General features: G+C 46.4%; 1 protein-coding gene across 1 annotated transcript in view; it reads left to right on the forward strand.

Moving 5' to 3' along the window:
* Positions 1 to 1,618, forward strand: part of SYT16 (synaptotagmin 16) — a 41,321-nt gene extending 39,703 nt beyond the window's left edge. Inside the window, exon 5 of the mRNA XM_075712859.1 lies at positions 1,305 to 1,618. Within this exon, the coding sequence (XP_075568974.1) occupies positions 1,305 to 1,618 (314 nt within the window). The remainder of the gene's footprint in view (positions 1 to 1,304) is intronic.
* Positions 1,619 to 16,903: the final 15,285 nt, after the last annotated feature.

Consider the following 16,903-nt stretch of genomic DNA (forward strand, 5'->3'; position numbering starts at 1 on the left):
CTTTGTTGGCGAGATCAACTTCATCGCCAGTGTTAACGCTGGGAGCCAAGCTGGCACCCCCAGCTAATGACTGGGCTGAACCTTCCCCACAGTAACTCGATAGCTGTACAGCTGTGCAGGCTCACAATTTGCTCCTTGATTGTCAGTCTCCTGACAGCTTTTTCAGTGGAACAGTTTGAGAGGAGCGGAGAGCCCTGCTTTGGAGACACAGAAGTGTTTTCACACCTGAAGTGTAATTTCACACCTTGTGTTGCTCAGTAGATAAGTGCGTAAAATAGCACATCAAACGGGAACAGAAGAGGGTAGACATGCTGTAGACAAGAGAAGGAGGCTTGTTATTTATTTCCTATCTTCAGCACACTCTGAAATAATACTCACTTGCAGAAACCCAGGCACGGATTACGAAGGTGTTAGGAGGGGACTTTTCTGGCCAAGTGATCTGTTACCATCATGTGCAGAGTGAGGTGAAAACTTAAGCTGAGCTGGGTCTGTGGAGCATTGGGACCACAGAGCTCTGCCTGAGACCACGGTATTTGCGACCACATAACAGAGATGAACTAATTAATACAGGAGACAGCAAGAGTTTTAAGGGTGGATTTATGGGAACATTGACTTGGACCATCCCTTCCCTGTATCTACTAAGCATTTTTACTCCTTGTATTGACTTAAATAGTGAATAAAATTGACATTGAGCCCACCAAAAAAGTAAGATGAGAATCTGGAACAGGCCTTGATCTCATCATGTGAGATCGAATCATTTCACTGTGTATGCAGGTTTCCTCTCCCTCTTTTTCAGGGCCCTTTTTGTTTGCTATCTCAAATAATAGGTCATAGAGGCATTCTTCCAAAGGAGAGTGGTGGAGAGGCAAGTGCAGCCAAGGGAAGCCCTGGTAAGACAGCCCCAACGAAGCTTGATTGTGAGGGAGAAGAAGGGAAGGTGGAGACACACCATTTGATGTGGAGAATCCATAAAGTTGTTCATAGTTTTGTATAGTCTTAGACAGGTTTGCTAGGCTTGGGAACCAGATTCCCTGATCTTTCCGAGAGAGTAGGGCTGAAACATGCATCAGTTTCCTTCCATTTTCTCCCCAGCTGAATATAAGGAAATCCAAGAGGTGCTTTCACCTGCTTCTCCTCATTCCATGGATTTTACTAAGGAAAGCAGTCCAGCCTGTATCTGTTATTCACTGCAGACAAAGCTGCTCTACTTGGAGTTTTTTGGGGTGGTTTTTTTGACTTCATTTAATTAGCTTTCATTTAATCTGTCACCCATGCCAAACATTATTTCCTCTTCTTTGTCCTAGACACCTATGGAAAGCTCTGCCTGCTCAACTCTGTGGGCCAGGAGATGTCTTGCTGCAAGACCTCCGTCCGTCGAGGACAGCCCAACCCCATCTACAAGGAAACTTTCATCTTCCAGATTGCCCTCTTCCAGCTGTCTGATGTCACACTAATGATCTCCATATACAACAGACGCAGCATGAAGCGCAAAGAGATGATCGGCTGGATTTCTATGGGTCAGAACAGCAGTGGACAGGAAGAGCAAAGTCATTGGCAGGAAATGAAGGAGTCACAGGGGACACAGGTCTGCAGGTGGCACATGCTACTGGAGTCCTAGTGGTTACTAGGGCAGCCTCCTGGTCCTGGGACTATGTGCTGTCTTCCCTTGTTCTCAGTCAGCAGAAAACAGCTATCCCATGGCAAGCACTGTGCTCTGACAGGTCATGTACGCTTTAACCTGACTTTTCAGTGTCAGCAGTCATAAGTATTAAAGGTGGCAAGGCCTGGGAAGGAAGTTTAGTTCTTGCCTTTCCAGGTTGTCCTGCATTTTCTACATCCAGATAACTAACCCTAGGGAAAAGCAATGGGAAAACCTACAAAATTGTCTCCTTGGTCATTATCTCATTCATTTTGTCACAGCTTAATTGTCAGACTGACTTTGACGCTCTTTTCTCCTGGGGAAACTGTCTCTTCCCTCCCTCCCTCCCTTTATTTATATTAATGAAGTTTGCAAATATTCTTGACGCACACGTAGCTCACAGAAAGGCTAACCTGCATGCAGATCACATTCTCTCCCTTTTATTATCGTGTTTCTAAGTCCTAGAAATAAGCATTTGATACCACTGTAGTACTGGATGATATATTTTTCAGGCAGCATGGGAAAGCACTCTTGAATTCTCTGTCAACTTTTAAGTGCCTAGACATTACTACTGTTCTCCTGTACTAGCAATTGATATTAGGACTAAACACTACCAGTATTTTTAGTTAGGCATCCTGTGCACTTGTTAGCCTGCATTGCCATAGGTTTACACAAGAGATAACTAGCATCAGTTTTATATTGCAATTATACAATGCATGTTTAGATGCTTATTTGAAGTTCACGGCTTCTGTCATCACAAATACCAAAAAAGACCAGAACAAGCTGCACATCCACCTTTGTGCCTGAATCACTCTTTTCTGCATCATTGTTTTGCCAATGTGTTACTTCGTTTTTTAAAAATGAGGTTCATTCAGAAAAGCGTTTCTGTCAGCATTACGCAGGAAGGCTTTAGGTCTGTGGTTTCTCTGCGATTCAGTTAAGCACAAATCAGTTTGCTGAGGGCTCTTCTTTAAATATGCTATCCTGTAATATCTTCTCGGGATCTGAAAGGGGACTGGTTTTGACATGCTGAGCAGTAGAGGGTGCCAGACCTTGTCACCTCATCTTCAGGGCGAGCTCTCCTGCAGGCAAGGAATTGGATCCAGGGGACCCCCCTAGAGGGGCTGGTGGCTCTGCTGAACTAACACCAGAGAAAAGTGTTACGCTTCCTGCCTCTAACTGAAAACAACGCAGGGAGCAGGCTTGCTGGATGAGGTGATGACACTTCTATGTAGGTACTTTTCAGACTGTGTTGTCATTTTCCATTTTAATCTTTTTTCCTGTCTCTGCAAATTGAAGTCGTGGAGACAATGGATAGGGGACAGGTCTTAGTCTGCTACTTGACTATTGAAAGTTTAGCAGTTGTTAGCTGTTGTGATGCTGTGAGCGACACAGCAGAGGATGTGAATTGTCCAGTGTAGTGACGGTACCTAGGCAGTAGGGTGCTGAGATCTTCAAATACTATCAGCTGCTCAGTCTCCTGTTCCCCATGCTCTTCAAGAGAGGACTGGCATTTCCCCATTCCTGCTGATGATAGCAAGACACGGGAAATATTTTGCTGAAATGGTTTGTCTGTACTGAATCACTTCGTGTTTTGTTTTTGTCATTTACTGAGACCTGGCACCAAATTCTGCCTCCTACTGCACCACAGTTGTCTCCTTTTCTTCAACGGTGCTGTGCAAATGTAGTGGACATTTTGGCACTGGCTGTTTGACCAAAATTGAGCCTCAGTGCTGGTTTGAATCACATCCAGGCTAGCCAGACCCTGTGGGGCAGTGGTGTGATACACACAGGCTTTGTCTGTCCTCACAAGGCAGACAGAATAATCTGCATGTAGAAGGACTTCTGGTATAAGTGATACAAATTATTCTACAGGCCATCATTTTATATATTCTTATCACTTACCTGTCTGAGCATCATTTTTCTGGTGAGACTGGTGGGTTTTCTATGCAGGAGGGTTGTCCTCCACTGCCTAGATAAGCTGTCACAATATCTGCTTTGCACTACTGGGGCTTTGTATCACAAAGCAGGATCTAACCCAAATACAGCTCAGAAAACAAATACATTTTTGTCTGCACTGTTAATGCTGCTGTATTACCAATGAGAGAAAAAATGAGCATTTGAGTGGTAACCAGCAGAATATAAATGTTTTTTTATCATATACTTTTCTTCTGGAAAAAATGTGGAGGAAACAGCCCGATTCAAAAGGTGCATTTGCTGATTTCAGTTGTTTTCCAATCTCTGCATCTTTTTTCCTGAACTGCGTAAAATGTATATACAAGTGTTTATAAGTAATTTTATTATCTGGGATGTGTATCTATAATAAACTTATTGAGATTCTCTTCATAACTTCTTGAACCTGCAAAGTGTTGCTTGTGCTTAATGATTAGCTAAGGGAAAAGTATAAGTCAATATGTTTCAGCAGTGAACCGGAGATAACCCAGATTTATAATAGTGTGATTAAAAATAAATTCTTGGAAAAGATCATTTTAAAAAGCAATGAAGTAAACTGGTTTTGGACTTCCATGCTGTTCCCACATCAAGATCTTTTCTGAAAATACAGCATTAAGGGAATTGAATTTGAATATGTAATTTCAGTGTAGAGTATTGGGAGTAAGAGGAAAGCAAGTGAAAATAGCTTAGAGTAAGTTAATATCTGAGCACATGTTAAAACTTTGCTCTCAGATGGAAGCAGGTTGCTGCATCCTTGCAGCAACATTTTGGCCTCGTGTTTTACCAGAAAAATTTGGAGGGAAAGGAAAAAGGGATGAGGCAAGGGGAGCACTGGGGTTTTGGAGCTGCTGCTAAACCTGTTGGCACATCCGTGCCTTGAGCAGTGCATTTGTGGGGTTCATTAAGTTCCTAGTGAAGCAATGGAGGAATTTAGGAGTCTTGAGATGAACGCAGTGCTGGGGGTGCTCATACTTGCTAGCTGTACTTTGGGATTTTTGTTGCTTTTGTGGTTTATTTTTCTTTTCAGTATCAACTGCCTGTGAAATGAAGGCTTTGCAGCAGCTCTCCCGTGTTCCAGAGCTCCCATAATTCTTCCCATTGACAGATTGAATTAGTCATTGCTAATATTGATAGGGGCTGGACTTATGCTCATGGTCTTTCTTATGTAAATACCCCTGCCCTTTCAGCCACTGCTTTAACTCCTTGTTTCCTTTGGAAGTGGCTGACAAGACTAAATTTCCAGAAAGTTTTCCATTCCTTGGGAATCTTGACTGGCACTTGGCTCTCAGTTGGTGGTGGTCAGTAGACTTGGGGCCCTGTGCTCTGCTGGCCTCCATCCACATGGATGCTGATGCTGATGCCCAATCTCTGCTTCTATGGGGCTCCAGGAGGGGAGAAGAGCTGTGGGATGTTCAGCGAGTGGGAAAGCAATGGCTGACCTGATTCTGGAGGTGCTTGGGTGCTTGCAAGTCCTAATGCGTAGAGGTTTCCTAATGCACTCATGTTTTCTAAGATAATTCATCCCCTTTTGACACCACTGTCTGGAATTCCCTTGTAGCTTATTTGAATTTTCTTCTCTTGGGGAAAAAAAAAAGCCTGAAAACCCACAAAACCATTGTGTGGGAAGGAACTAACTGCACTGGCATAAACCCAGAATATTGTGGGCAAGTGCTCTGGATGCATCTCTTTGTCGTACAGCATCGTTCAGCTAGCTGCAGTCTGTTCCTTCCTTGGTCTCTCTCCAGCCAGCAGGCCCCTGTCCTGCTAGGCTCTGTTCTGTTGTTTTATTTTTTTTTAATGTGTATCGACAACAGAACAGAATGATCTCACCACGTTTATATTCCCTGTAATAATGCTGACTTTCAACTGATGCCCACAGAAATGAGTACCTCTTCTAGCCCACTGAGCTACAGCTATAGCTTACTGACGTGTCCATTTGTAAAGGCTTTATCTGGATGATCTGCTACTTCATTTGATTTGTTTGGGTTTCCTTTTTACCAGGGTCTTTAATTACCTGGACCCTGCTGTGGCCTGCTCGCTTCTGTCGCTGTGGCTTGTCTGTGTTTCCCTTGCAGGGTAATATGGGGTGTGTAGCTCCTGGGGCATACAGACAATACTTGGATATATTTTTAGCGGCTGCAGATCCAGAGAAGTTATTTGGTGCTTTACATAGTCGACTGATCTTCAGTCATGAATGTCTTTACATGTTCTTGGACGCACAGAACCAAAGGCTGCCAGCTGCTATTGCTCATTTCTCCAGCATAAAGCCTAAGGTGGCAGCTTGGCAGTGGAGCAGGCATTTCCTCTGGTGGCAGTTCATTTTCTCCTTCAGTTGAAGCTGGCAATGACCTTGGAGCTAGCGTGCCTGCAGAGCTTTCTTTCCACTCCCATATTTATCATCGTCTTTAATCTGTATGATCACTGCACTTCATCTCTCTGTCTCTCAGCTGCCTTCTGCCCTTCAGCACAAAAGGTGGACAGAAAGGCTGAGCAAAGAATATGGCCTTCTCTATCGCATTATCCCTGGGCTCAAGGGGAGCCGACTCCTGGAGGGGTCATCTTAAAGTTATGATGCTCATTATCAAGACCTTGCCTACCTGCTCTCTAGTCTGCTTGTGGAGTTTGCAGCTTGTTGGTTGGGCTGTCATACTTTAATAATTACAAAGTAGTGACACCAGTTCACCTCAGTGTGGTGTATTTGCTTTCTTCTTTTTTTTCGCATTGTGTTCTGTAGAAGGACAACAGACCCTGAAGGAATTAGTATGCAGGAGCATCTGCTTTCCATTTAAAATGTACTAAGTGTGATGTTTGTAACTATGGTTTGAGGGAAAAGAAAAAGCAGCCAGGGTTTGTAGAAGAGCTCACACTTTGAATGAGGCAGGTTTTTCCCTTCAGTGTGCGCTACCCCAGCAAACACATTCTCATACCCCAGGCAGTGATGCTGGCTCCCGGCTGATCTGCTTCTGTGATGAAAGCAGCCAGAAGCTGACAGATCCTAAAGCTTGGAAAGACATACAGGATAATTCAACATAGCTGGTTTGGGTGTTTATTTGGAATCTGGTGTAGATTTAACAAGCTGTTGTGCAAGAAATGAAAACCCCAAGCAGTGGCTGGGAAGGTGGTGGGAGGGAAGGCTCTGGGCGTGCTTGTGCTGCTGTAGAGCTGGGAGTTTGCTCACTCTGTACTCCAGAAAGCAGCACAGCCGGGCTGCAGTGGCATCAAGCTGGAGCTGAAACCCAGTTTCTCTGCATGATTCTTTAGCTCCAAATCTGCTGAAGGCATAGAGGGTTTTTTTTCCTTTTTTTTATCCCAGTGCAGAGTGAGCTTGTGTCTTCCTGCAGCCTACACTGTAGGCCTTAAGAAATGAACGTGTAAATATTTTGTCTCTCACAGCAGCCCAAGGTCATCTTTCTGGAACAGCAAGCAGGCGCAGAATCCAAAGAAGATCAGTCTGTCATGTGAGTAAGGTTAGCATCTGCACTTACAAATGACAAAGGCTATTAATCCTCATGCTGTAATCCCCAAGCTGTTTGCCAGCTGGCAGCAGGAAGATGTTCCCGCTCAACCCACACAGCTATCCATGTTTTTTCACCTTTATGAAGCAGATCTAGGTCAATACTGTAGCTTGGATAAAGAACTTGGTAGATACCATTCATCTCTTCTAGCATTACAATCTCTCTCTTCTCCCCATAAGCCATCTGTACAAATGAGGGTGTAAGAGGAGAGCTGCGGGTGGGGCTGTCCCTGTGCTGCTCCCCCAAATAGAAGGCTGAAGGTGAGATTTTTCCCCTCGTCCGCTCCTGAGTTTCTCATGGGAGGATAAATTTTGAGATCTCACTGCAGAGGTGAACAGCCTGAGCAAAGCTCTGTCACTAGAGAGGCCTTTACACCCAGAGCAGGGAAAACCCAATGCTTGTATAAGGCGGATAGAAGTCCAGTGTTGAGACATTTTTGATCCTAATTTGGGAACCTGCATGGGATTTGGGTATTGCCCATCACAGGGACATAAAACCTGAATCCTGCGAGGTACCACTGATGAAGGAAGTCTGCGCTGCTTGACAGCGGTGCAGGTGGGCTGTGGTAGTCTGCATGATCTTGCACAACTGTTGCATCCTGTGAGCATTAGGCAGCTGAGGCTGGAAAAAGTTGAAGAAGAAACCCAAAAGCCAGATGGGAGCTATGAAGCTCCATTCAGACCTGTTAGTTACTCATCTCTTTAGAAAATGGGAAAGCAGATTGTTGGGTTTTACTTAACTAAAGTGGTTTAACAGAAATCACAGCTCCCGGGGCAGCTGCAGGTGTGAGGAAGTGAGGACATCACCTCCTGGCTCTTGAGTTTCCTCCTGGCTGTAATGGGTGACCATCAAATAGATACCAAATACTCTGGAGGTGTCTATCCCCTGTAACATCATACCCAGCGTGGGCTGAACTTGTTGAGTAACAAGAGACGAAAAGCTGCTCTTGGCCATGGGCGAAGAACAAGAAGGATTCAGGATTCAGACAAAAGCTGAATTCTTTCCTGAGTCCCACGACCATTAATTAGCCTTGACCTCCAGGGAAGGCATTTTATTGTGCCAAATACTTCCCTCTCCCTTAATTTCTCAGACCTAGGAGAACATTGCAAATTTCTCTCCTCATTAGCAGCTGGGAAAAATCATATAATTTTGCCAGCTTTCCTCATCCCTATTGTGTCTTGTTAACGCTTTCCAGGTGCTTTTCCTTCATGCTGTCTCCATCATCGCATCTCCTATCCTCTCATTAATATCTGTAGAGATCTGCTCCAAGTCAGATCCGTGCCTGGTAGCAATATTTTGTGTTCATGGTGCTCAGGATAAAACCTGTCCTCCAATCTCTTGCTGTCACTATGTGGCACCTCAAGCACAAGTTTTCCAATTAAACCAGTACCACATCTCTCCCGTAGTCCTCTGCTGGCACTGCTGTGGTTTTTGTCTTGCTGGGCTGCATTCTCAGCTGTAACTTCATTGACTTTTTCCCAGCAGAGAGTTTTGTTTGTCAAGAAGAGTAAATGAAGTAATCATTTGGTAGACCTAGCATTTAAATACTGTGTGGCATTTATATGTGTATATATAAAAATGTTTTTTGTGGTGGAGTGCCCCCAGGCATTTGCCTGAAGCACATCTCAATGTATATTTGACTGTTGATTTAAATATACTGTATGTAATAAGTTATTTTTAGTGTGTGTTGGCTTCTTTCTATATTGGAACGGTATACCATTTCTGGCAGGTACGGGTTTTTGTTGTCTCACTGCTGCGCTCGCAGCTGGACACCGGCAATGCAGTGGCTGCGGGGTGTGTGTGCATCTCCTCTTCCCTCTGCGCGCCCTGTGACGTGGTAGCCCTTCCCCTCCACCAGCTTTGCAGGTGGACAGCTGTTGCTGCCAGAGTGCATTGCCACAGGACAGCACTTGTAAGTCCACTCACTGCATCTCCCTCCTGGTGTGTAGTAGAATAATCTGCCTTTAAGGTAGTTTTACTATCGTTGCTGTCACATACTCAGCACAGACCATGGGCAGGTAGCGAGCCGGTTGGTATTCAGAGTAATTCAGTCCTGTGGCTGAGGGTGCATCAAAAGTAATAGAGAACTCAGCTCTCCTTTCCCAACCTGAGATGGACAAGCACAAAATTTATCTATAAATCGATCACTTTAAGTAATAACAATACAGACAAATTAATAAAAATGCCAAGTCCCTAACTTCTGTGAGTGCAAAAGCAAGTCTTCTAGAGCTTGAATTTATTGCTGTATTATTTTTACAATAAATAAATCTATTAAAGGAGAATTGTTCACACTGTGAAGGTTATAAGAAACAAATTCATATACTCTTTTCACTTTTGTAAAGTTCAAAGATTTGCACTGAAAATTGTACCTTCAATCTACCTAATAAATGGCTGGTATTGACTGGAGAGGCTACCAGAATGGTATGAGCATCATTTCACTTGCTATGTGTGTGGTTGAAAAAGATATCTGAAGTGCAAAACTGTGATAAAAAAGATGAAAAATATGATGAAAAGATGTTTGGATATTCAACAGGAAGACTGGTACGGGTTTATTCTTAGCTTTTCATGTACTTGACAATGAAACATTTTTATTCTACTTAAGTGCTAACGTGCATGATCATACAATATATTGCCTCTCGCTAATTATATGCTGTGTTAGGAATACTAATGTCTAGATGATATCTGACTGAAAAAAAAAAAGCATTAAACCCAGCTTCCGCAGAATTCTGGGCTGAAATTATCCACACACACATACAACCATCCACACCTTAGAAACAGTCTTATTTTGCTATGGTGAATGCTGTTGTTACAGGTTTTTATCAATAAAATAGAAGCAGATGGCTCATGTAGACATGCAAAACTGGCGTATCTTCCTTTCTGTTTGTATTGGGGCAGAACCGAGTGAATATGCATCCAGGAGAGGTGGATGGGTTTTGTTCAGAACAAGGATGCAGGTGTCCGGTGCATAATGCATAACTGGGATGAATGGGAAATATCCTCCCCTTTGGTCCCCCTGTCCATCTGCCCTGAGAGGTGGAGGCTGCTGGGGGGCTTTGGGGGGACTGAAGTGCCTGCCAAGTCTCTGCCTCCTCCTTTAGTGTACTTCAGCGTCCTGCCTTTCGGCCTGCTCCACGTGGGGAAGGAAAAGTGCTGGCTATGTGTGTGATGTCTGGTGTTCCCCCATCTCTCATCCAGCCCCCAGCAGGAGCTGGGGGAGCAGCCCCTCACAGCCAACTCTGTGGTGGTCCCTCAGCTATCATTTCTCCTATATACCCATGGATGTGTTGGTACCTGCACGAGGGCACGTGGGGGTCAACGTCACCAGTGTGTCCCCTGTGTGTAGATACCAGCTTTATTGACATCCTGGCCATGCGTATGGGACACTGAGGGATGCCTCTGTAGCGGTTGGGGTGGCCACAGGGCGGATGTGTCTTGCTTTGGAAACAGAGGTAAGAGCTCAAGCATTGGGCTGGAGAGCTGAAATTGGGCTGATAGGACACCAGGCGCATCCCTGCAGCAGTGAGGGGTATGCCTTTATCTGGTGGCCATTTATGCTTGCACATACCTTTGGTAGTGAGGTACTGGAACAGGCTTCCTAGAGAGGTGGTCGATGCCCCAAGCCTGTCAGTGTTTAAGAGGCATTTGGACAACGCCCTTAACAACAGGCTTTAACTTGGTCAGCCCTGAATTGGTCAGGCAGTTGGACTAGATCATCGTTCCAGGTCCCTTCCAACTGAAATAGTTCTGTTCTGTTCTGTTCTGTTCTGTTCTATTCTATTCTATTCTATTCTATTCTATTCTATTCTATTCTATTCTATTCTATTCCATTCCATTCCATTCCATTCCATTCCATTCCATTCCATTCCAGTTTGTGTGTGTGGTATACTTCTGCCAGGTCATGGTTGTGATCTGTGCCTATGTTAACACAGAGAAGGACAGAAGCTAAAAAAATTTCCAAATTGGTGATTTTGAACTGGGGGTAGTTTGTTCCTCTCAGAATAGCAGTGCTGTCTTTGAGGGAGACATGAGAAACCACGATTCCTGAATCCCTGCTGGCATCCGCAGGGCTGGCTTTCCAGGACCAGCCCAGAAATAGAGTTTCTTTTTCTGGCGACGGTTGGTGGCTTCAGTCCCTGGAAGCCTCAGCAACGGCAGCCGGTACGAGCCACGTCTGGGTACATGGAAAACCCAGCCCAGAGCCCTTCATCTGAAAGATGGTGGGGAAATAAGGTACACTGGGAGACTCAGAGAGACACAACAGAGTTCAGAAAAACTTACCCTACTTGGTGCAAATTGGTGATGAAAAATGTGTTTTCCTAAGGACTAACGGTGGTGGAATGACCAGGCTCAGCTGAGAGAGCAGGGGGTGGGAAAGTACTGGTGAAATTTTGCATTTTTGGAGACCTTGGCAGCAGGGCTGGCTGCGGAAGAGGGGCTGGGGGTTTGCTCTGGGTTGCAGCCAGCCCCCCAGCAGCTCCTCTGGGCACAGACAGGGATCTGCAGAACCGGGCACCGTCTGCAAGTTGCTCTGCAGTTTGGGAGCTCGGGTGGATGCTGCTGCTGAGGCAGTAGCATGGCCTGAGTCGGTACCAGGGCAGTGCTTTCATGGCCTGATCATTCATAACACTGTTGCACCCCATGCATTTTTCTGAAAACCACTTAAAATTCACCCTGCCCATCTCCTGGCCTCAGTTCTCCCACCCACTCCACACTGTTTCTCCCGTGTAAATAAAATCCTGAGGGGTACTGGCAATTACCCTAAAGGACTTGGACACCACTGGGGACACCACACTTGCTTCACTGTTCCCGCAGCCTCATGATGTCCGTGTGGGGGTGTCCTCAAATGCTGTGTGGTAGCAGAGGAGCTGGTGGTATTGTCACAGTGGGTGGGTTTTCTCAGACTGATCACCAGCATGAGGCGAACCAAAGTGGGGTTTGTTTTATTCCTCCGGGCAGACTTGCCTGTGTCCCCGTGCAAGCTCGGCACATGCTCCGGTGAAGCTGCTGGCATTGAACTTGGGGAATGGGCCATATGTATTGGTGCCAAGATTTGGGCAGCTTGGCCTAAATGACTGGTCTGAGGCCACCCGTAAAATTGGTAGTAAAATACTCGGGCTTTCTGTGTGCTTGGTGTACACCACCACCATGCAAATGCAACGGTGGGCTTAGCAATCCACTTGCTGCTCTTGCTGGGATGCCCACTGTCCAGCACAAGCACATGTAGGTCTTGCCAGGCTCCCCAGGGGCTCTTGGCTGTGTTTTGTTTTATTGTTCTGATTATCCTGTTCTTCTTCTAGCTGCATTTTAATTCCTTGCTCAAAGCAGCTTCATTCCTTGGCGAAGCACCAAGTATTGTTTTGCCAAGACATCCCTGATGTCATCCTAATTTTGACCGGTTGGAAAAGTCACATTTTTAATGTCAGGAAACTAAGTTTTGAATTTCAATGAAAGAGTGATATCATTTTTCATGAGAGGGTGAAAACATTCCCACTTCTCAATCAGCTCAGTTGGGGCTAAAGAAGCTAAGCTGTCTGCCATCTGTCTCCTCGCCAGTCTCTCCCCCACGATCATAATTTTTGAACAGGTTGGCCAATTTCAATTAGATTTGAAAGAAGGGTAACTGTCTCAAAGACAATTATGCTTCTATAAATTTTGTCACCTGGTAGCGGATCATTTACAGAGCAGCAGAAAGAAGTAGGTTTGAGGCCAAAGGTCGGTCAGCTGGTCCATCATGATGTTGTGCAGCTCCGGACCAGCTACAGCGTGTGCTGCTTCTGTGCCGCCTCTGGTTGAGCTAGAGGTGTCCAAGAGGACACGGTGCAATTTGGTTGTTGGTGGTGGGGAGGATGTAGGGGATAAAGAGCACAAATATGTAGGAAAGCGGGCTTCATTAGTTCTGCTCTTCCCCAGCTTGTTTCTGATGGGTTTTTTAAGTTTTTTTAAATTGTAAAAAGGTAAAAAAAAATTAACAAATTGTAAAATACCAACAAATTATATTGTACAATGAATTGGAATAGAGCAGAAACATAAGAGTTCTAGTACAGGAAAAACAGAACGAGAAAGAACTGGTCTTTTAGGATGAAATGCAAAGGCTGCATTTTAGATGCAGGCAGGATTAGCCTCCCAAGTCTTCCGGTCCCTCCGAGGTTGGCCAACCACTGGGCATCATGAACGGGGTCCAGACGTTGGAGCTACTCATCTCCATTTGCTGTGACAAGCCAACAGCTGAGAAAGCCTTTGAGGGTCTTTGTCTGTCAGGGGCAGCTGAGTGGGCCAGGCCAGAGATAAAAATTGGTCCAGGATGCAGCTCCTCGCATCTGAAACTGCTTAGCATTTCAGGTACAAATGCTAAACATTTCAAGTATGTTTTATCTTTTGAAAATACCTTCTGCATGCTGTGTTTAGAAATACAGCATGTGTATAGCTATATGCTGCCTGGTAGGGCTGGTGCTTTTATACACACGTCTTCTGAATGTTTGGTGCTTAAATTCAAAAGGGCACATTAATTTAATTCATTTTTCTTTAACAGTTGGCTTGAGGAGATGTAACTGCTTTGAAATTAAGGAACTGATTTTTTCTAATTCTGTGAGGCAGTTAAAGTAAAGTAAATGCTAATGTTCTGGGGTTTTATATTCCCAATTGCTCTAAACCATTTTAAAACATGTATTTATTATAGCACTGACTATGCTAGGCAATCTTGCTTTCAGAAGACTTAAAAAAAAAAAAGAAAAAAAGCAACTCTTCTGTTGTCTGCCTGTCCAGGTTTTATCTTGTGCAGTACACATTTAAAGTCTTATCTTTTCAAATAATATCACTGTCAATAGAGACTTTGGTCCCAGTTCACGGTTCTGTTTAATTTTCATTGCATTAAAACATCGTGCACTTCAGCTGGGCAGCGATTCCCGACCAGGCATCCCTGGCAGAGGGGAAAGCTCCTCTCCAGGCAGGGAGGGGAGGTGATCTCTCATGCTCCCATGGCAAGAGGAAGGGGTTGGGATGGGATGGGGTGAGGTGGGGTGGGGTGGGATGGGACATCTGCTGTTCATCTTGACGGAGGTCCCGTTCAGCCAGTGGAGCGATGATGGTTTGTACTGGCAGGGGATCTGATTCCCTGCACTCTCTACCCCCTTAGAAAGGGGACAAACAAAAGCAGCTACACTTGGATTGCAGAAGAATTTGCTCCGGGCTGATCAGGGGATAGAAATGCTTCTTGGAGCCAGCTGGGGAAAGATTAGCTGACCTTTTTTGCTGTAAATTATTGCCAGCTAATAACTCCTGCTTGTGTGCTGACAGGCAGAAATTGCAGCAGAAATTGTGTTGAATGTTAAAAAAATACACAATCAATTTCAGGAGGACTGGAGTAACTACGCCTGTCATTCATTCAGCTCTTAGATGCAGAGTAGGTGCTTCTGTGTCTTCCTTTTCTATCTCCGCTTACAGAAGTGATATTACTGAATTAATTATGACATCTTTGTGAAGAGCTGAAGAATCGCTCAAGTCCTCTATTCAGCAGCAGAGAAATGTCAGATTCATCTCACAGTAAATTTAAAATTACACCAACCTGAACTATCGCTACTGGCAGCATAATAATAAGGCAGGTAATCAAAATCAATTAAATTCCAGTGCCTTCCTATTGTCCTAGAAAATTCAAATTTGAAATTAGTTTGAGTTCATTTGACTTCTCAATAAAAGAAGCAGAGCTTCAGAGATAATTTGAAATAAGTATATGGCCGTGACTGGTCTTTTCTCAGACTGCAAAGACCAGAGGAGCTGTGTGCGTGCACGTGCGTGTCAGCGCATACCGAGTGCCAGATACAACCAGACACTCAAAGTCCATGGAGCGACTGGTTTGAGGCTGCTGTGTTGAAGTATGTTAGCTGGGACTTGGGCCTGCCAAGACTCAGTTTGTTAAAATTTGGATGAGCCATTGATCAGGTGAATGCCAAATGAAGTGTGCCTCCACTCCCACTGTGTAAGAGGGAGCAGGACTCAGCATGGCGAGTGCTGCTCTGCAGGACCTGCACAGAGACCCTGAGCAGCCAGCGGGAGAGGAGCGCTGTGTGTCCTACCAGCAGTGACATGCCCAGATATGACACGTATGGGGCACCCATCTTCCGAATCACAGGAGAACGGCATTGCCCAGGAGCTTCAGATGCTGCCAAAATGAATGTGTTCCCATAGCACCTTGCCTTGTTTCTGGCACTGTCTGAGCCTTTGAGTCACCTTCAGTAGCAGGATGGGGCACGGGCTGGAGTGAATGACCACTCAGACAGCAGTGGCTATGGCATGAGCATGAGGCTCTCAGGAGCAGTGGTGGCATCCGTGGTAGTTGTGTTGCATGAACATAGACACAGCTGGGAGGCACAGAAGAAAATATATTGTTTAAGGAAGTTTTCTCTTGGAGAAATGTGCTAAGCAAAGCCCAGGGTGGGTGCTGGGGCTGATCTAAGCCAGTGTTGTGCTGGCAACTTCAGTGCAGCCACTGGCACTGAGCTGGCTTTCCAGAAAAGCTCATCTTGTACAGCCCCTTTTCCCAAGTCTGGGAGTGGCACACTTCTTCCAGGGAAGACCCCTGCACAGAGCTGGCTGGAGAAACTGTTTTTTAAAAAAACTCTTTTTTTTTTAATACTCTCCTATCTGCCAGTATCTGCCTATAGAGTTAGGATTTTGGGGAGAGGGATTTCCCCTCTTTGTGCACACTGCCTTACACAGGTAAGATTTTACTTACTCCTTTTAAACTTTTTCTGAGCCTTGCTGCCTGGACCCTTGGTAGGCTGAGTCTGATATCCCACCTATTGCCATAAGGAGGGTGTTCAGTAGCAGGATCTCCTGAGATGCAGGAGTTGCCCCACACCACAGTGACCTGCTGTTTTGCTTGGGAGAAGAGGAGGTTTGGGTTGTTTTGCTGTGAGGCTTCTATTCCTGCAGCAATCCCTGTTTCCACCCATGGGATTTCGGAGTGCTGTGGTGCCTCTTTGGGGTCACGCGTGTATGTGCCACAGCCGGAGTGACCCAGGGCCCCGTGGTGGGGCATCCCAAAGGCTCAGGGAAAAAACTGTGCCAAAATCTGGCGGTGGGCATGGGGGAAGGAGGGAGCAACGTACAGTGGGAGGGAAGAAGAGCGTGACCCAGGGAGAGCGCAGAAGAGCTCGGCTCTTAGCTCTTACTGCCGGCAGTCCCAAACTGGACTCACCACTCCCTCCAGTCCTTCCAGGCACCGGCTTATGCTTCTCCCAGTCTCGCCCTGAAGCGGGCACCCGGTACCCCTCGGCTTTTCCCCCTGCGGCTGCCGATCCGCTCCGCGCATCCTTGAGCCTGCTCTGCCGGGAGGTTTTACGCTCCCCTCCGCGCAGGCTGGGAGCAGGGCTGCCCTCTCTAGCTCTGCCGTTCCACATCCCCATCCCCTGCCGCGGCGCCGCAGGCAGCTCCTCTCCGCCTCTCCCGCTCCCAGCCGCGGCACCTCCTCCGTCCCCGGCTCGCCCTGCAGCCCTGCACCCTGCAGCCCTCCGGCCCGGCCCGGCCCATCCCGCCGTGGAGCATCCCGGGGGCGGGCCCTCCCCCTCCCTCCGCGCGTCCCCGCGTCGCGCCAGTGATGGGGAGAGCGTCACCGTCTCCTAGCAACGCTCCTAGCAACGCTCCTAGCAACCGGGCAACATCTGCTCCCGCTGGACCAATCCGCGCCGGGAACATCTGGGCACCCACCTCCGCGGGCTGCGGCCGGAGGTGATGCGCTCCTCAGTGGCTGCAGGGACCCGCAGGAGCTGCCACCGCCGCCGCCGCCACCGCCGCCGCCACC

Source organism: Pelecanus crispus, chromosome 6 (assembly GCF_030463565.1).
Source record: "Pelecanus crispus isolate bPelCri1 chromosome 6, bPelCri1.pri, whole genome shotgun sequence".
In the NCBI taxonomy this organism is placed as follows: domain Eukaryota; kingdom Metazoa; phylum Chordata; class Aves; order Pelecaniformes; family Pelecanidae; genus Pelecanus; species Pelecanus crispus.